This window comes from Oncorhynchus masou, chromosome 26, assembly GCF_036934945.1.
Source record: "Oncorhynchus masou masou isolate Uvic2021 chromosome 26, UVic_Omas_1.1, whole genome shotgun sequence".
Lineage (NCBI taxonomy): Eukaryota > Metazoa > Chordata > Actinopteri > Salmoniformes > Salmonidae > Oncorhynchus > Oncorhynchus masou.
This window is the reverse complement of record NC_088237.1, coordinates 9,092,032-9,117,864: the sequence shown is the minus strand read 5'-3', so window position 1 is coordinate 9,117,864 and position 25,833 is coordinate 9,092,032. Positions and strand designations below refer to the sequence as shown.

The 25,833-nt window shown below is 43.1% G+C and overlaps 1 protein-coding gene across 1 annotated transcript in view; it reads left to right on the top strand.

Annotated features, from left to right (window-relative positions):
• The window catches only part of LOC135514597 (D(4) dopamine receptor-like), a 56,621-nt gene extending 32,507 nt beyond the window's left edge, over positions 1 to 24,114 (top strand). Inside the window, exons 2-5 of the mRNA XM_064938023.1 lie at positions 11,022 to 11,353; positions 11,951 to 12,063; positions 15,871 to 16,577; positions 22,982 to 24,114. Coding sequence (XP_064794095.1) covers positions 11,022 to 11,353; positions 11,951 to 12,063; positions 15,871 to 16,577; positions 22,982 to 23,184 — 1,355 coding nt within the window. The 3' untranslated portion in view covers positions 23,185 to 24,114. The remainder of the gene's footprint in view (positions 1 to 11,021; positions 11,354 to 11,950; positions 12,064 to 15,870; positions 16,578 to 22,981) is intronic.
• Positions 24,115 to 25,833: the final 1,719 nt, after the last annotated feature.

Here is a 25,833-nt window from a genome sequence, read left to right as displayed (position 1 = left end):
CAAGGCTGCTTGATTTCTCGTTATATCTCTCTTCATCGCTTTCACTCTGTTTTCCTCCTCTCCCTCTTCCTCTCTCTGTCCCCGCTCACTCCCTCTCTCTGTGCTATGGGCAAAGCTGGCGGGTGATTTACAGTTTTTCTCAATTGCTAAAACACCATTTTTGAAACCTTGCTCCATTTCCTGAAAACATTAAGCAGAAAACCTCATCCTCAAGCACTATTTACATAACCTCTGACTCCTCTCGCAAAATGAATCATTCGCCTTGAAACAGTTCTACCTGTGTTCAAAATCTAACACTGCTCTCAAATCATTAACAAAGTGATCAAAATTATATACACTCTCAAGCAGTCAGTAAACAATACACCGAAAAATAGAAAACACATTGTTCAAAACCTACAATTCTCAGGGAATCAAAAAAAAAAATTCATATTTTTCCATCATTATCTTTTGATTAACGAAAACATGTTCTATCATAGTAGCTCAAAATTGATCAGAAATTACTACTCTGCTTTGCTCTTTGCAATTTTGTTTTTTGTTCTTCCTCCTCCTTGTACGCCTATTTTTACAGTTCTGTATCCTGCATCTCACAAACTTGTCCTTTGTCTCTGTGATGCTGTAATTCTTGTTCTTTGTTGATATGAACCTGCAACCAGTCAAAATCTATTGAGCAGTCAGTACTGTTAATAAATGGAAAGCACAATGTTCAGTGCCATACAATTTGTCCATTGTACAGTATACAGCCTACAATGCACTGTACTACAGTATACAATACTAAAAGGGACAAAAGGAGTAAACGTGATCAATGTGCTTCTTCTAGTCTTTGGGCTGGGTCAGGCCAGAGCACTTCGTCGACATCACAAGCAATATTGTCCCTCCTGAGGCAACGGGGGAAGAAGCCTCTTGTGTGCCGTATCCAGCCCTGACATGATTCCTCACCTACTGTATATCACCACAGGCTAAATCCATGGCTGGCAGCAGATTTACTCTGGTGTAGAGTTGTCTATCATACACTTTCCATCTCCAAGAGGAGAAAAACTCCTCAATCGGATTCAGGAAAGGCATGTATGGAGGGAGGTACAAGTTCATAAACTGCCCATTGATGTTAAACCATTCCCTTACCTGTGCAGCTCGGTGGAAACTGACATTGTCCCACACTATCACATAGGTGGGAATGGGATTCTCATTTAGCTCTTGACCCTGCTGCTCTTGAACCTGCTGCTCAAATAAAATATATCTTAGATTGGCAATAAATCTTAGAAAGTACTGGGTGTTATATGGCCCGAGTGTAACATGGTGATGTAGAACACCATGGTTGATGATAGCAGCACAGATTGTGACATTACCACCTCGTTGCCCAGGGACTTCAACAATGGCCCGCTGTCCAATCATGTTTCGGCCTCTCCTTCTCCTCTTTGTTAGATTGAAGCCTGCTTCATCGACAAAGATGAACTCATGGGGTCTGTCCAAGGATTCCAAGTCAAATATTGTCTGTGTAGAAATACAATATACTGTATGTAGGATTTCGTAAGTCGTACAGAGACAGTGCTATACTGTAGAGTACAATTAGGCTTCTGATTCACATACATTGCATGTACTGAAGAGTAATGTCATTCAAATAGTATGTGTTAGTACTGTAGACAATCTGGATTACAGTAAGTGTTTCTGAATGTACACTTACTTGCACATACTGAGCTCGCAGTTCTTTCACCCTTGGTGAGTTGCACTCAGAAGGTTCTCTGTATACTTGTTTCATTCGCATCCTGTTACGATGGAGGACACGGTCAATTGTGGAAATGCTCACACTGTCGATTCCCTGGAAGTGTGTGTTGTCTTGTATCACTCGTTCCTGGATTTCTCTGAGTCGTATTGCATTATCTTGAAGGACCATGCCAACTATAATGGCCTCTTGCTCCCGAGTGAATATAGCTGTCCTTCCACCTGCATGTGGCAGCCTTGCAATTCTACAAAAAGTAGTTGTGCAGTTACAAAACATATTCATGCAGTACAATACATACAGTGATTAACTTTACAAATGTCTATTGAAACAGCTGCATATAGTGTAGTACAGTAAATTTGCAATTACAAACATACAGTAGTATCCTGTACCTGGTCTCTTCTCTGAATGTCCTTACTATGGTGGACACAGTAAATCGGCTCAAATTGGGTTGCACTCTAAGTCCTGCTTCCCTCATTGTCAGTCCATGGACAAGAACATGGTCTATAACTGTTGCTCTAATTTCATCAGATATTTCCACTCTTTGTCTTCCTCTTTGTCCTCCTCTTCCTCTTTCTTGCCCTCCTACTCCTCTTCCTCCTCGTCGCCCACCTCGCATACGCACTCGTCCCTGTCCTCTCACATTGTTTCTTCTATCCATTCTCAGACTTTCTCTTTCCCACCTTCAACAACCTGTTTGCTCTCTGAACTGTCTTATATTGGGGCGGCAGGGTAGCCTAGTGGTTAGAGCGTTGGTCTTGTAACCAGAAGGTTGCAAGTTCAAAACACCCGAGCTGACAAGGTACAAATCTGCTGTTCTGCCCCTGAACAGGCAGCTAACTCCTGTTACTAGGCCATCATTGAAAATAAGAATTTGTTCTTAATTGACTTGCCTAGTTAAATAAAGAATAAAATATTGGTTGTGTCGCATCATTTGAAACAGGTTAAATCAATTTTGAGTGTTTGTGTTCAATCAATGACATGTCTTCTCTATTTGTATTTGATTGTTGCCACTTGTGTTTACCAGTATGCATGACATGTGCATTAGAGTGCAGAATGTGTTTTGAGAATGAGAATGTGTTTAGCTGAAAAGTCTAAGTGAGATCTTCAAATTGTGTTTTACCATGTGAAATGGTTTAAGGTATTGACAACAGACAGCATAATTAGCCACATTTATTTATTTATTTATTTTACTAGGCAAGTCAGTTGAGAAGAAATTATTTAATTACTTATTTTCAATGACAGCCTAGGAACAGTGGGTTAACTGCCTGTTCAGGGGCAGAACAGCAGATTTGTACCTTGTCAGCTCAGGGGTTTGAACTTGCAACCTTTCGGTTACTAGTCCAACACTCTAACCACTAGGCTACCCTGCCACCCCAAATGAGTCCAGGCAACTGAGAACTTTGTTCAGCCAATGGGCTTTTAGTGTTTTAGCAATTGAGAGAAACTGAGCTGGGTTGGGCAGAAACACACCAGCATCCATTATTGACAACAAGCCAGAGCAGCATCAATACATCAACCGAAGTCCTATGATCACCACTTATCAGTGGCTGTCATGTAACGTAAAGGTGCAAAGTGGAGGTATATAATTACAGAATTCCATTGTTCCTTTTTAAGAAGAATATCCACCATGGATTAGATTCATTGACCATAATTACTGTAATGGTCTCGTGTTCAGGGGCTGTTGAAGGTGTGTCGGTGCTCATGTTGGCGTGTCCAGAGGTGTGGGGGAGTAGCCGTGGTTGTGTGATGTATTTTCTTACAGAGATGGAGAAAGAAATGATCATCACTGAACAGCATCTCCGAACAACAGCTGAAAGTTCCTACAGCAATACAGACACACAATGACAGTGGGAAGACATTTGCGCTTCCGATGCACCATTGGTAGTTGACCCTTTCCTGTCACAATCACAGCATCTGTAAGGAAACACTTGAAACTTGCAACAAAACAATACTTAGCCTATATTAAAAAAATTCTCATGTGCAACTTTATTTGACAGGGTATGCATGCAGGGATTCCACTTGCCCAAATTATAGTAACACAACAAGACGTTTTATGGTTATCTAAAATATTTGCTGTTTAAATGAGGGCAGCAGAAGTGAAAAACTACCGATAGGATCCTCAGTAGACGCTACTGTGATGCGTTTTCATGTAATTCTAGCTCTACCTGACAATGTTCACCTGACATACTCACCTTGATAGTGGGACTTTGGTAGGTAGGTCATCACAGTTGGGCTGTAATGGCACTTCTAGAGAAATCCCATGTCCAATTAAACAGGAATTGGAGCCGAACAATGTCCAACTCTGACAGCCTGACAGACAGAGCCCGGGGGAGGAATGTTGCTTTGACTTAATGGTCTTCCGACTGGGCACAGACTTCGGTTCAATGTTTTTATTTACATTTGGTTGCGCTGTCAATCTAACATGAATTCAACATGAAATGCCCTGATATTGATGGCTTATTGGCAATCTAATCAGTTTCCCACATTGATTCAACATCGTTTTTTTTGGGGGGGGGGGTTGAAATGGCGTGGAAACAACCTTGATTCAACTAGTTTTCGCCCCGGGGGGTTGTTTATGCACTGCAGAGTGGTTTTGCCCCGGGGGTTGAGGTGTGGTTGTAAGAGTGGCGGTGGCTGTCCACATCCTGCTTTACCAGTCCATTCCATCTGATCTGATGAACCTCAATAACTCCCACTTTATTCCCCTGTCTTGTTTTTTTCCTTTGCGCCGCTCTCATTCTAAGCTGCAAGCTCCCGCTTGGTTTGACATTTAAGGCTGCACGCCGAGTCCGCAGACCACGGAGATGAATTACCTGCTACACAGCAGGCCTAGGAAATGCTTTGTGTGTGTGTTTGTGTGCATGTGTGTGTGTTTTTTGTCCAGATTGCTCTTTTGAATTTAACCAAGATATTAAACACTGCAGTGAGCTTGAACACCCTCTAGATCACAATTCAAATTTCCACCATGGATCAAAATTCAAAAGATCAATCCGAGTCTGCTTGGGACAAAATGCTTCTATTTGGCAAACTGTGGCTATTATCAGGAGAGATCACTGGAATAAGAACATCATCAATATAATCACCAATGAATGTATCTGGACTGCCCAGATGTGAGAAGAAAATGCTTTTTGGACCAGAGCCATAGACACACAGAACATGACAAACTCTGTCTGTACATACAGTCATGTATCAATTGCGCAAAAACAGTTTGAATCAATGTTTTTTCCACATCATAAAATGTTTTGGTGACGTCGAATCAACGTGGAAAACTGATTGGATTTGCAAAAAATGTAATTAACTTAACTTAATTTTCATATTTTTCTTCACCCAACTTCTCACCTAAATCCAATGACATGGGACATTGTTAGTTGATTTCACGTTGAAGTCACATTAGTTGACAACTCAACAAAGGTAAATCAAAACTAGGCCGAACCACTCCAAAATTGGAAAAACAAAAAACACTGCTTTCATACCTCATCTATACAAGTGAAATGAGCTGGGACAGTTCGAGTGGGCCTTTTTGTAGATTGTGCGAGCTCTCATGGGTGTCATGGCAACCCTCACCTGTAGCCCGCAGGAGAAAAAGACAGTTCCATATCACAGGAAAAAGTGCTCTGATCTGGAGCACGCTCAGTGGGGAGACTGTGGGAAAACAAGTGTTATTTCAGAACAATATGCAAAACAACAAACCAAAACAACAATAAGACAGGGAGGGAGGCTGCATACGATGAAATCTGAATTCTAGTTAGAGTTAAAACTATGACACGAAAGAGGGGCCAAGGGAATAGTAATAAACTTTCCTTTAAAATCTGTCCTAAAACTGCAAAGCATTTTGGGAATATATCAACAATAGACTAATGACGCAAATACCAAAGGATCGTTTTTGGGTGGAGTTTTCCTCTAAACTGCATCATTTGAAAACACAGATGCCTACTGTACCATCACTTCGGATGAAAAATACCGGTCACTCCGGGCTACTGAGTTGCAACACAATCAGGTTAAAGAAAATGTGTTTTCGTTTTTTTTTTTACATCCCACCTCTTCCATGGCAGGTGTGATCTGTGATGTCACTCAGGGAGACAAGCATGACTGAAGAGTCATCTCTGTAAAACATGGCTGTCACGGGTCTCAGCGAGGGGAAGCAGTTGGCTGACACACACACGCTAAACACGCGGGGTCTAGAATCAGCGGTCAGGGCACACATCACGCTCTGCCCGTCTCCCGGCCTCACTTCATCAAGGTATGAACAGATTTGGCAGGACTTGCACACTATCACAGATTACATCTGAGTAAGACCATTAAACAGGTTAACATCAGCAAGGCCGTGGGGCCAGACAGAATACCAGGACGCATACTCAGAGCATGCGCTGATTAGTTGGCAAGTGTCTTCACTGAAATGTTCAACCTATCCCTGACCCGGTCTGTAATACCAACTTGTTTCAAGCACACCATCACAGTCCCCGTGCCCACGAATGCAAGCCTAAATAAGTTCAGGAGTACAAATGTGCAAAACAAGTCACATAATAAGTTGCATGGACTCTGTGTGCAACAATAGTGTTTAACATGATTTTGAATGACTACCTCATCTCTGTACCCCAAACATACAATTATCTCTAATGTCCCTCATTGGGGAGGGAATTTAAAACACATATTCAACAACAAAGTCCAGGGAGGTTTTCCAATGCCTCACAAAGAAGGGCACCTATTGGTAGATGGGAACAAAATAAAAATAAACAGATGTTGAATATCCCTTTGAGCATGGTGAAGTTGTGAAGTTATTAATTACACTTTAGATGGTGTACCAATACACCCAGTCACTACAAAGATACAGATCAGCGTTCAACACCATAGTACCCTCAAAGCTCATCACTAAGTTGATGTTCTGAAAGAGCTGCAAAATCTGGACCCCTACAAATCAGCCGGGCTAGACAATCTGGACCCTTTCTTTCTAAAATTATCTGCCGAAATTGTTGCCACCCCTATTACTAGCCTGTTCAACCTCTCTTTCGTATCGTCTGAGATTCCCAAAGATTGGAAAGCAGCTGCGGTCATCCCCCTCTTCAAAGGGGGGGACACTCTTGACCCAAACTGCTACAGACCTATATCTATCCTACCATGCCTTTCTAAGGTCTTCGAAAGCCAAGTCAACAAACAGATTACCGACCATTTCGATTCTCACCATAACTTCTCTGCTATGCAATCTGGTTTCAGAGTTGGTCATGGGTGCACCTCAGCCACGCTCAAGGTCCTAAACGATATCTTAACCGCCATCGAAACATTACTGTGCAGCCGTATTCATTGATCTGGCCAAGGCTTTCGACTGTGTCAATCACCACATCCTCATCGGCAGACTCGACAGCCTTGGTTTCTCAAATGATTGCCTCGCCTGGTTCACCAACTACTTCTCTGATAGAGTTCAGTGTGTCAAATCGGAGGTTCTGCTGTCCAGACCTCTGGCAGTCTCTATTGGGGTGCCACAGGGTTCAATTCTTGGACCGACTCTCTTCTCTGTATACATCAATGAGGTCGCTCTTGCTGCTGGTGAGTCTCTGATCCACCTCTACGCAGACGACACCATTCTGTATACTTCTGGCCCTTCTTTGGACACTGTGTTAACAACCCTCCAGGCAAGCTTCAATGCCATACAACTCTCCTTCTGTGGCCTCCAATTGCTCTTAAATACAAGTAAAACTAAATGCGTGCTCTTCAACCGATTGCTACCTGCACCTGCCCGCCTGTCCAACATCACTACTCTGGATGGCTCTAACTTAGAATATGTGGACAACTACAAATACTTAGGTGTCTGGTTAGACTGTAAACTCTCCTTCCAGACCCATATCAAACATCTCCAATCCAAAGTTAAATCTAGAATTGGCTTCCTATTTCGCGACAAAGCATCCGTCACTCATGCTGCCAAACATACCCTTGTAAAACTGACCATCCTACCAATCCTCGACATTGGCGATGTCATTTACAAAATAGCCTTCAATACCCTACTTAACAAATTGGATGCAGTCTATCACAGTGCAATCCGTTTTGTCACCAAAGCCCCATATACTACCCACCATTGCGACCTATACGCTCTCGTTGGCTGGCCCTCGCTCCATACTCGTCGCCAAACCCACTGGCTCCATGTCATCTACAAGACCCTGCTAGGTAAAGTCCCGCCTTATCTCAGCTCGCTGGTCACCATAGCATCTCCCACCTGTAGCACACGCTCCAGCAGGTACAGTGCCTTGCGCAAGTATTCGGCCCCCTTGAACTTTGCGAACTTTTGCCACATTTCAGGCTTCAAACATAAAGATATAAAACTGTATTTTTTTGTGAAGAATCAACAACAAGTGGGACACAATCATGAAGTGGAACGACATTTATTGGATATTTCAAACTTTTTTAACAAATCAAAAACTGAAAAATTGGGTGTGCAAAATTATTCAGCCCCCTTAAGTTAATACTTTGTAGCGCCACCTTTTGCTGCGATTACAGCTGTAAGTAGCTTGGGGTAGTTTTCAGTTATTTCCACAGATTCTCGATTGGATTCAGGTCTGGACTTTGACTTGGCCATTCTAACACCTGGATATGTTTATTTTTGAACCATTCCATTGTAGATTTTGCTTTATGTTTTGGATCATTGTCTTGTTGGAAGACAAATCTCCGTCCCAGTCTCAGGTCTTTTGCAGACTCCATCAGGTTTTCTTCCAGAATGGTCCTGTATTTGGCTCCATCCATCTTCCCATCAATTTTAACCATATTCCCTGTCCCTGCTGAAGAAAAGCAGGCCCAAACCATGATGCTGCCACCACCATGTTTGACAGTGGAGATGGTGTGTTCAGGGTGATGAGCTGTGTTGCTTTTACGCCAAACATAACATTTTGCATTGTTGCCAAAAAGTTCAATTTTGGTTTCATCTGACCAGAGCACCTTCTTCCACATGTTTGGTGTGTCTCCCAGGTGGCTTGTGGCAAACTTTAAACGGCACTTTTTATGGATATCTTTAAGAAATTGGCTTTCTTCTTGCCACTCTTCCATAAAGGCCAGATTTGTGCAATATACGACTGATTGTTGTCCTATGGACAGAGTCTCCCACCTCAGCTGTAGATCTCTGCAGTTCATCCAGAGATATCATGGGCCTCTTGGCTGCATCTCTGATCAGTCTTCTCCTTGTATGAGCTGAAAGTTTAGAGGGACGGCCAGGTCTTGGTAGATTTGCAGTGGTCTGATACTCCTTCCATTTCAATATTATCGCTTGCACAATGCTCCTTGGGATGTTTAAAGCTTGGGAAATCTTTTTGTATCCAAATCCGGCTTTAAACTTCTTCACAACAGTATCTCGGACCTGCCTGGTGTGTTCCTTGTTCTTTATGATGCTCTCTGCGCTTTTAACGGACCTCTGAGACTATCACAGTGCAGGTGCATTTATACGGAGACTTGATTACACACAGGTGGATTGTATTTATCCTCATTAGTCATTTAGGTCAACATTGGATCATTCAGAGATCCTCACTGAACTTCTGGAGAGAGTTTGCTGCACTGAAAGTAAAGGGGCTGAATAATTTTGCACGCCCAATTTTTCAGTTTTTGATTTGTTATAAAAGTTTGAAATATCCAATAAATGTCGTTCCACTTCATGATTGTGTCCCACTTGTTGTTGATTCTTCACAAAGAAATACAGTTTTATATCTTTATGTTTGAAGCCTGAAATGTGGCAAAAGGTCGCAAAGTTCAAGGGGGCCGAATACTTTCGCAAGGCACTGTATATCTCTCTAGTCACCCCCAAAACCATTTTTTTCTTTGGCCGCCTCTCCTTCCAGTTTTCTGCTGCCAACGACTGGAACGAACTACAAAAATCTCTGAAACTGGAAACACTTATCTCCCTCACTAGCTTTAAGCACCAACTGTCAGAGCAGCTCACAGATTACTGCATCTGTACATAGCCCACCTATAATTTAGCCCAAACAACTACCTCTTTCCCTACTGTATTTTATTTATTTATTTATTTTGCTCCTTTGCACCCCATTATTTTTATTTCTACTTTGCACATTCTTCCACTGCAAATCTACCATTCCAGTGTTTTACTTGCTATATTGTATTTACTTTGCCACCATGGCCTTTTTTTGCCTTTACCTCCTTATCTCACCTCATTTGCTCACATCGTATATAGACTTGTTTATACTGTATTATTGACTGTAAGTTTGTTTTACTCCATGTGTAACTCTGTGTCGTTGTATGTGTCGAACTGCTTTGCTTTATCTTGGCCAGGTCGCAATTGTAAATGAGAACTTGTTCTCAACTTGCCTACCTGGTTAAATAAAGGTGAAATAAAATAAAAATAAAACATGTGACAAATACAATTTGATTTGATTTTGAGTTGATCTGATACCGGCGTCCTTCCTGGAAGGCCAATGGTGATTTAAAGCAGTTACAGAGTTTATTGGTTGTGAGAACTGAGGATGGACATCAACACTGTACTTACGCCACAACACTAACCTAAATGACAGAGTGAAAAGAAGGAAGGCGTACAGAATAACAAATATTCCAAAACATGCGTCCTGTGTGAAAAAATGCACTTCAGAAATATTGGGGTAAATCCAACACAACAGGAGTTTTAATATTTTGTGCATGGTGGTGGGCTGCATCATGTTATGGGTATGCTTGTCATTGGCAAGGACTAGGGAGTTTTTTGGGATAAAAATACATGTAATATAGCAGTCTGCTTTCCAACAGACACTGGAAGAGGAATTCACCTTTCAGCAAGACAATAACCTGAATCACAAGGCCAAATCTACACAGGAGTTGCTAACCAAGATGACATTGAATGTTCCTGTGTGGCCTAGTTACAGTTTTGACTTAATTCGGCTTGAAAATCTATAACAAGACTTGAAAATGGCTGTCTAGAAATGATCAACAACCATCTTGACAGAGCTTAAAGAATAAAAATATATATATATCATGGGAAAATATTGTACAACTCAGGTGTGAAAAGCTCTTAGAGACTTACCCAAAAAGACTCACAGCTATAATCGCTGACAATGATGATTCTAACATGTATTGACTCAGGGGGTTGAATACTTATTTTATTGAGTATTAGTATTTTATTTTTCATAAATGTTTAATAAATGTTCACATTTTTCTTCCACTTTGACATTACAGAGTATTTTGTATAGATCAATGATAAGAAATACAATTAAATCCATTTTTATCCCACTTTGTAACACAACAAAACGTACAAAAGTCAAGGGGTGTGAATACTTACTGAAGGCACATACACACCACAGCAAACACTCTCCTCTCGCCTCCTCCCTAGATGTTAACTTCAGAGCGACAGTGCAGCCCGGGGCCTCCATCATCGACATGGTCAATGTGACGACATCACCCAGCAGCAATGCCACCCCAGAGGGTCTGACTGAGAGGGGGCTGGTGGTCCTGGGCCAGAGGAAAGAGTATGATTACAACTACTTTGCCCTGGTGCTGGGTGTGCCACTCATCCTGATCATCATCCTGGGCAACGTACTTGTGTGTCTGAGCGTGCTCACTGAGCGCTCCCTGAAGACTGCCACCAACTACTTCATCATCAGCCTGTCTGTGGCCGACCTACTGCTGGCTGTACTGGTGCTGCCCCTCTACGTCTACTCTGAGGTGAGGGAGGAGTGGAGAGTGTGTTAGTATGTGTGTCTGTGTGTGTGTGTGTGTGTGTGTGTGTGTGTGTGTGTGTGTGTGTGTGTGTGTGTGTGTGTGTGTGTGTGTGTGTGTGTGTGTGTGTGTGTGTGTGTGTGTGTGTGTGTGTGTGTGTGTGTGTGTGTGTGTGTGTGTGTGTGTGTGTGTGTGTGTGTGTGTGTGCGTGCGAGTGTGCATGCGTACCTGCGTGTAAGTTGACCTTCCCTCCATGACCTCTTAAATTGGGCGTCAGGTAGCCTAGTGGTTAGAACATTGGACAAGTAATCGAAAGGTTGCTAGATTGAATCCCCGAGCTGACCAGGTAAAAATCTGTCGTTCTGCCCCTGAACAAGGCAGTTAACCCACCGTTCCTATTGAAAACAAGAATTTGTTCTTAACTGACTTGCCTAGTAAAATAAAGGTTAAACATTTTTAAATATATATGTATATTGAAGAAACATATACTGCAGTTTTGTCCAATTTACCTGCCCTGTCTGTCTCTTCGTAGTTTAAAGTCCATTCCCGACAGGACTGACAACCTGTTGTTGGTGTTGTTGTCGTTGTTGCTGTGTTTCTCAGTTCCTGGGTGGTACCTGGACCCTGAGCACATACATCTGTGATGCTCTGATGACCATGGACGTCATGCTGTGCACCGCCTCCATCCTCAACCTATGTGCCATCAGCGTGGACAGGTGAGTCCTTCTGTCTCAACTTCACCTGGGCACTGTGGTAACACATGGCTGTCAGTTCACACTAGTTTTCAATACCACAATACCCTCTCTGACCTGTCTAGTTACGGTACACTGGACTCTGAAACCTAGTAACGACACATGTCCACCCACAGGGCACAAATTGGTTGAATCAACGTTGTTTCAATATAATTTGTCAACATATTGTGATGTGGAATATACGTGGAAAATACATTGGATTTGAAAAAAGTAATTAACTGTTGTTCTGAGGACTACATTTCTACCACAGGATTATGTCATCATGGTAACCAGCTTGTCAACATAGGGATATCCTGTATATAATGAATTGAATTTGTATCTCTAAAACAATGTCAGATCTTCAGTGTTATATCTGCTGTCCGAATTTTTTAAACAATAGGCTGGGTAGCACCTCCTACTGGAGAACTGATCTATCTACAGTTACCCAGTTACAGTTAGCTCACTGGTCACCATAGCAGAACCCACCCATAGCACGCGCTCCAGCAGGTATATTTCACTGGTCACCCCCAAGGCCAATTTCTCCTTTGGCCGCCTTTCCTTCCAGTTCTCTGCTGCCAATGGCTGGAACGAATTGCAAAAATAAATCAATGAAGCTAGAGACTCATAACGTTAAGCAGCTCACAGAGAACCTCACAGATCACTGCACCTGTACATAGCCCATCTGTAAATACCCCATCCAACTACCTCATCCCCATACTGTTATTTATTTTATTTATTTTGCTCCGTTGCACTCCAGTATCTCTACTTGCACATTCATCTTCTGCACATCTATCACTCCAGTGTTTAATTGCTATATTGTAATTATTTCGCCACTATGGCCTATTTACTGCCTTACCACCCTTATCCTACCTCATTTGCACACGCTGTATATGGACCTTTCTATTGTATTATTGATTGTATGTTTGTTTATTCCATGTGTAATTCTGTGTTGTTGTTTGTGTTGCACGACTTTGCTTTATCTTGGCCAGGTCGCAGTTGTAAATGAGAACTTGTTCTCAACTAGCCTACCTGGTTAAATAAAGGTTAAATAAAAAAAATAAAAAACCTTTGGTGTCTCATCCAGGGTTTTTAACCAAGCCCTATAACTTTGATATTTGGTACTGACTATTACCAATGTGCTATCGTGAGAATGATTGATGAGATATCTCCACTTAAAACTAAAAACTAAATAGATTCACTGCTGCTACCGAAGTCAGTAGAAAAGGGTAGGTTTAGCAGAGTAAATAAAATGTGACCATACTCTTAACACTCATATATCATAAATTATGTTATTTAGGCCTATAAGCTATAGGATTTGCAAAGTCATCCACAGCTATTGTTTTATTTCAACCCAGAATTCAACAAAAAATAGACAATACAATAGGGCTAGGGTTTCAAGCACTGGTTGATTTCTAATTTAATGATATTTAGTGATGTTGAATTGTGTATTTGCTGTGGTTGTCAGCACAACCAAATATCAACATTTGAAGGAGATGCATCTTCTGCTTGGATAGTTCCATTTGTATGGCTGACTTAGTCTGCCTTTAATTCCAGTTTGTCTACAAATTAACAATTGATACGTTGGATTCACATATTCATCTCAAACTAAATCAAAGTGAAACTTGATTTAAAGTGTTTTTAAAGTTTGATTTGATCTAGTTCTATTATTTAACATAGACAAACTGGAATTAAAGCCAGAGTTAGTGGCACAAATAGAACTATCCAAGCAGAAGATCATGTTGATATTTGACAACCAAACACAATTCGATACTACTTTTGTAATACAGTAAATAGTCTAAAGTTCAGGCTATCTCACAAACGAATGTAACACACACGTTGAGGATACAGTAACTATGAATGTATTCTCACGTAATCATTAAAATGTCATGAATAGCTCGTCGCAGGTCTGTAGAGATCATCACAAGTTCTGTAATTATCTGTGCAGAATCTTGAACACCATTGATCACTTGCACCATGTCCTTTTTTTTACCCACTTTTCTCCCCAATTTCATGGGATCCAACTGTTTTAGTAGCTACTATCTTGTCTCATCGCTACAACTCCCGTACGGGAGAGACGAAGGTTGAAAGTCACAACCCAACCAAGTCGCACTGCTTCTTTACACACCGTGCATCCAACCCGGAAGCACCAATGTGTCGGAGGCAACCTTGGTTAGCGTGCACTGCGCCCGGCCAGCCACAGGTGCGTGATGAGACAAGGACATGCCTACCTGCCAAACCCTCTCTAACCCGGACGACGCTAGGCCAATTGTGCGTCGCCCCACGGACCTCCCGGTCGCGGCCGGTTACGACAGAGCCTGGGCGCGAACCCAAAGTCTCTGATGGCACAGCGCCCTTAACCACTGTGCCATCCGGGAGACCGCACCATGTACTTATAATGTAATCTCAAATGCAATCCAGGTAATTTGGTTACACTATTAGATGAAGCACAGTGATAACACAGTAATCTTTTCTATAAATAAACCACAAATGAAACATTGTTTGACATTGGAATTTGTTTGTGCCTTTAGATGGTTGAAAGCATCGTGATAACACAATGGATATTCAACTACTCTTGGCCCTCTTTTTGAGTGGGTGAATATGGGTTGTAAATGTCTTTGATCAACATGTCAACCAAATATTACCCAATTATCCATTTTGAAATGACGTGTCTCCAGTACGATTGATGAGTTAACAAAAAATTCCAAAGAACTACTGCAATATCTCTGAGTTATTGGTCGAACAAGGAAAAGATTGATAACATAAGCTTTTCTTCAAAAAGATTTATTCAAGAAATACGGAGCCCTTGTGTGTATTCTTTATTCCCACTTATGAAAGCAACACAGAGATTAAAAACACCAAAAACAATATCTTCAACTTGTAAGTTCAATATTTCTTCCTAATGTCTGTAGAAAGCCCTGTCACTCACAGTAATCCCCCAAATCATTCTGCCAGTCTGTGAGAAGAGCGTAGCTAGACCATTAGCAGACATCACACAGTGAATGCTAACTGATGGCTGTGGTCTATAGGAGGCTAATGGAACCATAGCTCTGGAACCCCCTCATCGACCCAATCATCAAGGCCCACTAATTACTTAACACAGCGAGAAGCAAACTCACGCCAACCACCCAGGGGACTCTACCCAAAACAACATCTAAGGGCTCCAAGAGTTTCTAAGGCAAAGCAAGAACAAACCAACTGTAAAATATAAGATAAGCATTCAATAGGTTCCACACAGCACACACTTCCTGCTAGTTAAATGTTATATCCCTAGCGTTGTGTGGCTCCTGAGGCTGACAGGTTCTATAGCATTGTGGTGTTGTTAGATTTCACAATGTAATTCATTCAACATGGTATCTAATCAATAGATTGAGATTCATTGGATTTATTAGACAGGAGAAGTAGGGTAGAGCCAGGTTGTGGAGGGTGGAGTTGAGTGGAGTTATGAATGAAGGTGAATATTATTGTAACTTTATCTGTGGCATTCTAGTGCCTCCACATCTAAGTTTACTTTGAAGGAGGATCACAGAACAGCTTTGAACAACTTTCAGGTTTTTCAAATGCTTCCAAAACAGACACTATGTCCTCTGAGTATTTCCCTACTGTATTGGCCTGTTTGAAGTCCTCCATGTTAAATTGATGTATTTATGTATTGTAAATGTAGACTATGTTATTTACTTTGATCTGTGTCCCTGCAGGTACATAGCCATGGTGGCAGCAGTGCCCCTAAAGTACAACAGGTGTGCTCTATGTATTTGAAATATATTTTATCCCTTGATGTGTGTGTCCCTGCAGGTACATAGCGGTGGTGGTGCCACTGAAGTATAACAGGAACCAGTTCAGCTTGCGGCAGCTGGTCCTCATTACAGCCACCTGGGTTCTCTCCCTGGGCGTCGCCAGTCCCGTCATCTTCGGCCTCAACCAGGTGCCGGGTCGCGACCCCACCGTGTGCAAGCTGGAGAACGACAGCTTCGTGGTCTACTCCTCCGTGTGCTCCTTCTTTGTGCCTTGCCCTGTCATGCTCTTCCTGTACTACTGGATGTTCCGGGGGTTGAGACGCTGGAGCTCAGGCAGGAGCCGCTCCCAGCTGACGAGGGGAGGAAAACGGAGCCTGTCCCTGCGCCTCAGCTCCGCCCTGCAGAGGGAGAACGCAGGGGTCAGGGCGGGTGCCAAGGAGAAGATGGTGTACCTCATGCCCACAGCTCTCAGCCCGATGTCACCGTCGGCTGTATCGATGGCGTCACCTACAGCGACCCTGGGGGTGGAGGACAAGCAGCAGGATGGTTTGGGGGCAGGCGTGGCGGAGAGCGACCCCATGACTACCCAGATGGACAGCGTTTCGGACGCGGACCCCACGGAGAGGCCACTTAGGCAGGGGAAGAGCCTGAAGGAGAATGGGCTGGCCCACGCTAAGGCTAATAAGAGGGGGCGCCGTAACAGCAAGAGTAGCAGAGTGAGTGGGAGGGAGCGCAAGGCCATGAAGGTTCTTCCTGTTGTAGTTGGTAGGTATGTGTACGTGTGTGTGTGTGTGTGTGTGTGTGTGTGTGTGTGTGTGTGTGTGTGTGTGTGTGTGTGTGTGTGTGTGTGTGTGTGTGTGTGTGTGTGTGTGTGTGTGTGTGTGTCTTCCAAGGTTTACACAAATCATACCAACAAAGCTAATTTAGCATCGTTGGTGCAAGAAAACAGGGGGTTGCGGTGAGCTTAAAAAGTATTCATTCCATAAACATGGGGGGACATGGAAATGAGGGGTTCCTGATTGTTGACACATCAACTAGGATTAAAGCGCATGGCTGTTTGTGATTGTTGCTGTTTTGGTAATCAGTGCCTGTACTGGTTCTCTGAGTATACAGTATATCCAGCTTCTCAAGCTCCTGTTCAGTGTACGTCAATCCATTTCAGCTAGAGGACTCCTACTCTCAAAGAATTTGTTGTCTTAATTTGTTGAACGCATCTTCTCACTTTGTCATTACGGGGTATTGTGTGTAGATGATTTCATAGTATATGGGATGTTATAAAGCAGAGTTTAAGGCTATATTGAGGCATTCTCTTGAGACGGGAATTAAAACTACTTCCCTGAAAAGGTACTCCTCTGACTAGACATTCACGTTATATTATATGGTGTCAGAGGTAGGAGGACAGGCTCACGTTCTACTAAGATAGTGGGCTATGGCGAAGTTTGACCCACCGCAAAACTTTAGCTTTGATAAACCGACAGAATGGATGGATTGGAAACAACGTTTTGATGAGATTCAAAACCGTGGACCAAGTTGGATCAGAGAGATCAAAAGTACAGGTCAGTTCCCTCATGCCATGGGCAGCGAGGCAGAGAACATTTTCTAATCGCTCACCTTTGCATCAAAGGATGAGAAAGCAGACTTTCTCATCCTCTGAAAACTGTTTTCTCAAACGGAGTGTTATTCACGAGCGTGCCTGTTTTTATCAACGAGTACAGCGACCTGGGGGAAAAGGCAGAGACATTCATCAGAGCCCTTAGCGAGCTCTCAGAGCATTGTGACGTTGATGCGAATAGAGATCAGCATATTCAGAACCAAAGTGTTGTGGGCATACTGGACAAAGGACTGTGTCCTACACTGCAGTTGATGGCAGATCTCACGTTAGCAACTACAGTCCGTCAGTCAGAGAAAGATAGCACGCAAGTAAGCCAGCAGGGAGAAGCCGCGTGCTATGTGCAGGAGATTGCACGGGGGCACAAGAAGATTGCAAAACAGCGCAATGAGAACAGAGATTCAAAGGACACGGAGAGTGCAGAAGGAAAATGCCGCAGGTGTGGGAAAATGTAACATAAAGAGCAGGAAAGATGTCCAGCTTTCAACTGGACATGCAACAAGTGTCAGTAAACAAGGCATTGGGAAAGAATGTGTCACACAAAATCAGTTGGTGAATTTATTGTTTTCAGATCCGTTAGCAATGCCGATAGGAGTGATGACCAATGGGCAGTGCAATTTCTCATTGGTGCAACACCTGTAAGATGTTTAATTGACACTTGAGCAGATGCTCGTGGGGCGGCAGGTAGCCTAGTTGTCAGAGCATTGGGCCAGTAACCGAAAGGTTGCTGGATTGAATCCCGAGCTGACAAGGTAAAAAAAATCTGTCATTCTGCCACTGAGCAAGGCAGTTAACCCACTGTTCACCGGGTGCTGTGGATGTTGATTATGGCAGCCCACCGCACCTTTCTGATTCCGAGGGTTTGGGTTAAATGTGGAAGACGCATTCAGTTATACGACTGACTAGGTATCCCCCCTTAACCTAGTGTAAATGCATGAAGAGACATTTGATATGCTCATTCCAGAGAAAACACTGCAGACAGAGTGTGAACAACTAACTCAGCCGGTCAACAGCAGCCGAGGTGAAACGCATCGAATGACGCTTGTGACGCATTTGGAGAACGTGGCTCAACACAGCCAATGAAAATACAACTGAAAGAGAACACACAGCCATATGCAGTGCACACAGCGCACAGGATCCCAAGATGCAGAAGGTGAAAGAGGAGCTGTGCAGAATGGAGGAACATGACATTGTGGAGAAGGCGATGCAGCTAACAGATTGGTGTGGACCCATGGTGCCTGTCCTGAAGAAAAAGGGAACAATATGTGTGGGTTTGAAAAGGCTTACTGAAGCAGTGAAAAGGGAACAGTTCATCCTACCACCTCAGCAAAGCTGAGCGGAGCCAGAGTATTCTCAACAAAGGGATCCGGCAAGTGGCTTTTGGCAAATACCCCTACACTGTGACAGCAGAAAGTTGACAACCTTTATTGCACAATTTGACAGGTACTGTTTCTGCCGTCTGCCGTTTGGGATCTCGAGCCCTCCAGAAATCTTCCAAAACAAAATGGAGACATTGCAAGGCCTTATGACAGCCCCCGTTTTTATGGATGACATTTTGGTATATGCTAATACTATAGAGGAGCACAACGAGTGACTAAAAAGGGTCCTGCAGAAGATTGAGGCAACCGGACTAAAGTTGAACAGAGAAAAGTGAGTCCTCAGGCAAACAAAGCCACGCTTCCTGGGACACCTCATTGACTCATCAGGAGTCGAAGCCATCAGGCAACTTTACCCACCAGAGAACTTGCAGGAGCTGAAGAGAGTTCTTGGGATGGTTAAATAACTAGGGAAGTACATCCCCAACCTTTCCACAGTGGGTCAACCACTGCATGAGCTCCTGAGGTCAAATCAAATTTTATTGGTCACATACACATGGTTAGCAGATGTTAATGCGAGTGTAGTGAAATGCTTGTGCTTCTAGTTCCGACAGCGCAGTAATATCTAACAAGTAATCTAACAATTCCACAACAACTACCTCATACACACAAATCTAAAGGGATGGAATAAGAATATGTACATATAAATATATGGATGAGCAATGGCCGAGTGGCACAAGATGCAATAGATGGTATAAAATACAGTATATACATATGAGATGAGTAATGTAAGATATGTAAACATTATTAAAGTGGCATTATGTAAAATGACTAGTGATCCATTTATTAAAGTGGCCAATGATTCGAATCTGTATGTAGGCAGCAGCCTCTCTGTGTTAGTGATGGCTGTTTAACTCATGGCTTTGGGCGTGGGAGTGGGATCACGCACAGCAGGCGGCGTCCCAGCGCCTCAAAGTACTTCTAACGACTTCCCCAGTCCTGACGTTCGAGACAATTCGAGAAATATCTATATGGCCTGGAGGTTTTCAAGCCAGTGACCCCAAGCCCTTGGTCCCACCAATGAACAGCGAAGACTTGGATGATGTGGCTTTACGGTGCCAGAGACTACTCCTACAGCTCATGAGGTTCTAACCCACGGCGGGAGTACGCGCCAGGCAAAACGTGGGTCGTGGCGGACACTCTTGTCAAGGAGTCCGTTGACACTCGAGGAAGAGGAAACTGACACACACACACGGACGTGGAGTGTTCCATCGCGGCCGTAATCAACAACATACCTTTTACACAGACAGAAGAACGGAGAGCATCAGAGTTGCCACTGCAGCAGATGGTAAACTACAGACAGTGATCGAGTACATCAGGTCAAGACTGGCCTGAACATGTGAGTAAAACCCCAGTCGCAGTCCGAGATTTTTATTCAGCGAAAAGTGAAAGAGTAGAATTGTGTGGTCACAAGAGGGAATCGCATACTAGTACCGCAGACAGAGCGGACAGGCAATCTTGATAGAATACACAACGGACATCAAGGTCTGACTAAACCCAGAGAGAGGGCCAACGCCTCAGTATCTCATCAGAGCTAAAGATAAAGTTTATGTCAGTCTCGTTGTGAGCTTCGAAAGGAACAGCAAAGTGAGCCACTCATCTCAACGCTGGTCCCTGACAGGCCATGGAAAATAATTGCTCTGGATCTATGTGAGCATAACAAACAAAACCATCTGATTTGTATATATTATATCTGACTATGACTCCAGATTCATTGAGATACTACACATGCCTACCACCACAGTACACAGGTCGCCCTGCAGCTGAATGGAACCTTTTCAAGGTATGGGATTTGCGGATGAGGTCATTAGTGACAATGGGGCCCCAATTCCCTAGTTCCGAGTTCCAAGAAATGGCAAAGCAGCTTGAGGTTAAGCACATTACTTCCAGCGCGCACAACCCTCAGGGTAACGGTCACGCCGAAAGGGCAGTGTAGACAGTGACGAGGATTCTGAAGCAGAAAGACCCACTGGTTGGTCTCATGTGCCACAGATCAAACCCAATGCACGACAACGGGAGCAAGCCCAGCAGAGCTCCTCATGGGTAGAGAAATCTGAATGAAACTCCCAACGTTGGAGACAAACCTCCAACCTAAGTGGCCCAACAAAAACACATCAGGACGCCGTAGAAAAGAGGAAACAAGCCTTCTACTACAACCAGCCATCACAGGGCGAGACCATTACAGTTGCTACTGCCAGGAGAAACAGTGCTCACCGAAACGAGTAGACGACACCTGCATGGGTAACAGGGGAAAGAACCACACCCAGGTTTACGTCGTAGAGATGCAGAAAAGAAAAAAATTACGACGCAGCTGTCGCCACCACCAGGCAGTGCCTACCCCAACTAAAGGTTTAACGCCTTCTTCTCCTGAAAGAAGAGAAAATAGTCTACTGCCAGACAATGGTCAGCAAGAGACTGTTTCACTGAACTCGAGTGACAGCACAAAGACTGCTTGTCAAGGACTTTTACTTACCAAGTCTGGAAGGGTTTGCAAACCCGTTGTCAGACTGGACCTGTAAAGAACAACTATAGGAACCAAGAGACATTGAAAAGAGACACTACAGATCAATATACATTTTTTTGGAGGGGTACATGTGAAATGTTGCTTGCTTTGTTGTTCTTTCAAAACCTTTTCGGTAACATTGTTTCTGTGTACTGCTATTCTGAAGTGCGGTTGCTTTTATTATGGTTACACTCATTTGTAGAAGGTGTTAAAAGGCAAATGTGTTCAAGTTAAAGGGGGAGATGTCATAGTATGCACCACAGTGGAAGGTCATAAAGCAGTATGTTAGTTATCTTGAGTCTATCCGGTGAGACGCGTATCAAAACAACTTACCTAGAATGGCTGTAGAACGACAAAATGTGGCTGTAGCACGACAATTGTGGAATAAGTCAAGGGGTGTGAATACTTTCTGAAGACACTGGGGAGACGATGGTGTTAGACGGTGTTGTTGTTCCACAGATTTAGCAGGATGTGTTGAGCACTATGCTAGTGTTGTTGCTCCGCAGATTTAGCAGGATGTGTTGAGCACTATGCTAGTGTTGTTGCTCCGCAGATTTAGCAGGATGTGTTGAGCACTACGCTAGTGTTGTTGCTTCACAGATTTAGCAGGATGTGTTGAGCACTATGCTAGTGTTGTTGCTCCACAGATTTAGCAGGATGTGTTGAGCACTACGCTAGTGTTGTTGCTTCACAGATTTAGCAGGATGTGTTGAGCACTATGCTAGTGTTGTTGTGAAAAATAGAGGAATGAATAATACCACCCTCCACAGTATAGTCTCTTCCCACAATGCTGGGCCTGTTTGCATACTGTACTAATGCAGGACCGCATCTATCCACTGACAAACCAACTCCCGCTGTGTCTGAACAGAAAAAGCAGGGAGAAATAGAGTCCGTAGTCTATGTGTTGTGGATCTAAGCTGTGTCATACCATATGTGTGTGTGCGTGAACAGGTGTGAGTGTTGGCACGAGCTGAATGAGTGGAAAATATGACATACACACACCCGTTGTCTACGTACATCTACGCACATCTACTCGGAGCAAGTCGCTCACACCATGACTGGCACAGGCCATGTGTACAGGCAGAGCTGACTAACTTGACTGGAAAGGTGACGATGTGTTACCAGCTAGTGAGCTTGCGACCAAATATAGAGTTAACACGTGATGTAAGTGTCTGTAAGGCCTCGTACATTATGGTAATGCAGCTCGCAGTACAAGAGGAGGACGCTATCTCCTCGGAAACAGCCACTTGATTGCAATCTTCTACCATGGTTCACATGATCTGTGCAAACACTTTTTCATGCCACATGCATCTGTTCTACACACCTGCACACAGAAAATACAAATCCAGTAAATTTATATGCAGTGAGCTACAGTCTGACTGTCATAGACAGCTTTCCCTCAATGGGACGTCACATGATATTTACCATCTCACGTTATACCAACATACTTGTATCAAACACAACCTCTATAAGCAGTGTCTGTCACTGTCAATGTCATAGCACATTGATGTTTACCATCTCACATTATGGTAATATACTGTAGTTTTGTATCCCTTGCCATGTATTGATTCATTGAAAATACTGACTGTTTCACCTTTTCCCTCTTCCTCCCCCCTCTTCTTCTCCTCCCCTCCCCTCCGTCTCCTCCCCTCCTCTTCCGCCCTCTTCTCACCTATACCAGGTGTGTTCCTAGCCTGTTGGACGCCTTTCTTTGTGGTACATGTGACCAACGTGCTGTGCGTGTCCTGCAAAATCAGCCCCACTCTGATCTCCGTGGTAACGTGGCTGGGCTACGTCAACAGTGCTGTCAACCCCATCATTTACACTGCCTTCAATGCAGAGTTCCGAAATGTCTTTCACAAACTTCTCTGCTGTCGAGCATGAGACCTGAGTTCTGAGATCTCTTTGACAAACTGTTCATTGAGATAGAACAACAATTATCTTTATGGTTCACCCTGTGACCTGAATTCTAGAATGTTGCTCTCGGCCATGAGACCTGAATGAAATGATCTTTCACAAAACTCCTCAGTTGCTGGATGTGAGACTGACTTCTTTACTCAAAGGGGTTTTCCTGGATTTAAGTGCTGGCAGAACGTGAGGTTGTCAAAATGGATGAACAATACAGGGGGACAACATGACAGGATTTGACTGATGCCTTAGTTGACATATTGTGAACTGAACGACAGTGGCTCACTGTATCTGATGTTTCTACATTGAAGTTGATACTGTGCAAAATATTGCTTGGTTACAGAAGATGGTGAATACTGTTAATATCATAGCCCAAAGGCATAAAATATGTGAACAATGTGCACACTTAAGAACATCTAACTATTTGATATGTGAGTTTTGATCTCTCTCAGAATGAAATGTTGATGTTATGTACGGTTCTCAGTTTTGATTTAATAATGTGCAGGTTTTCTGTATTGGTATTGCATTTCATTTTCTTTAGAATTGACTTTGTCTCCATTTATCCTGAGGATTTGGGAGACTTTAGGGACATAGGGTGGCTCAAGAGGAACTTCAATTATACAGCAAACATAGTTAAATCAAAAATGCAAAAAAAACACTCCATTTTCTATCTTGTGGATTACAGACATTGCCTGCAGATACTATTCTGAACATTTACGCCACAAGAAGGGACAAATGACAGACTTCAGGGCCAACATTGTGGAAGGAACTATTTAAGATGATGTCATTTGTAAAGTTATACTACGACCTATTTTGACGAAAGTGCTGTGAATGTGACAAATGTAAACAACTCTCTTTGTTGTCAATGGAAAAATAATAAAACATGTTCCATATGATGATACTAAATGATACGCAGTGTGATACTTTACTATATGATGCGTGTGCCATATTTGCCCTACGTACAAAACTGAGAACACTAGTCGCAATCAGAGTTAAATCATTTCAGCCCAAATGACATAGATCAAATCTATTTATCCATGTCACTGAGAGCGACACGGAATGTTGGTCGATTCCCTCATCAAAAGCCACAGAAGACCCTGCCATATTACACAACACAGGAAATGACCATTACATGTGAAATGATCATTGTCTGTTATCTACAAGGGGGAGAGAGAAACTCAATCATGCAATTTCACCTCAAGCGTTACGGCTTGAGTGCTGGGCTTAATGCGGTGTCTTTGCTGTGGCTGGTGGACACAGCACTCACCCAGCTAGAGGAGCACATACACTCAGAGATAGGGAGCTGAGATTTGGACCAGTGAGTCATACTTAGTGACCAGCCACCATGTATGAAATCAATCCACGTAGATATGATCCACAGCCAGCCACCGACCGACCACACTAGCAATCTTCCTCACAGCAGGTCTGAAAGCCAAGGCAGAGCAACAAGAGTGATAAATCACAGTTTGTCGTTTTAATCTCTGGCCATGCTATGATGACCTGTCACAAGGAAATGTAACTCTACTTAATTTGTATTTTATTTAACCTTTATTTAACTAGGCAAGTCAGTTAAGAGCAAATTCTAATTTACAATGAAGGCTTACCAAAAGGCAAAAGGTCTTTCGTGGGGACGGGGGATTAAAAACAAAAACAAATTAAATAAAAATATAGGACAAAACACATCACGACAAGAGAGACAACACAACACTACATAAAGAGAGACCTAAGACAACAGCACTGCATGGTAGCAACACAAGATGACAACAAAATGGTAGCGACACAACATGGCAGCAGCACAACATGGTATCAGCACAACATGGTAACAGCACAAAACAGGGTGCAAACATTATTGGGCACAGATAACAGCACAAAGGGCAAGAAGGGAGCGAACAATACATCACGCAAAGCAGCCACAACTGTCAGTAAGAGTGTCCATGATTTGAGTCTTTGAATGAAGAGTTCTTTCACTGTCCAGTTTGAGTGTTTGTTGCAGCTCATTTCAGTCGCTGAAAAGACGAGCGACCCAGGGATGTGTGTGCGTTGGGGACCTTTTATTGAAAAGTTTGTGGTCATACGCAAATCCTTAAAATCATATAGTGGGGAGAACAAGTATTTGATAACCTGCAAAATCGCCAGTGTTTCCTACTTACAAAGCATGTAGAGGTCTGTAATTTTTATCATAGGTACACTTCAACAGTGAGAGACTGAGTCTAAAACAAAAATCCAGAAAATCACATTGTATGATTTTTAAGTAATTAATTTGCATTTTATTTGTAGCCCATTCCACTACTAAGTGGGGAGTACTGAAGGAAGCATTGAATGCGTTGGTCAGGAGGGCGAGAGGTTTGGGCGTGAGGCTGTCATCCCCGGTCATATTTTTATAACATTCCCTTGCGTCGTGAAGCCATTCCTCTGGGTAACCCCGCTGTCTGAAACGCTCATCCAGATGGTCGGTTTATTTGACATAGTCACTCTATGTACTGCGAATCCTACATATGCGACTGTATTGGCAAATGGGGATGTAGGGTGGAACCCTCTTTTTTAGGGGTGTAGGTTGGAAGCTGTCTCCGCGTAAAAGCAAGCCAGAAGCATCTCTCCCCATTGATATTGTGCATTGTCTTGAGA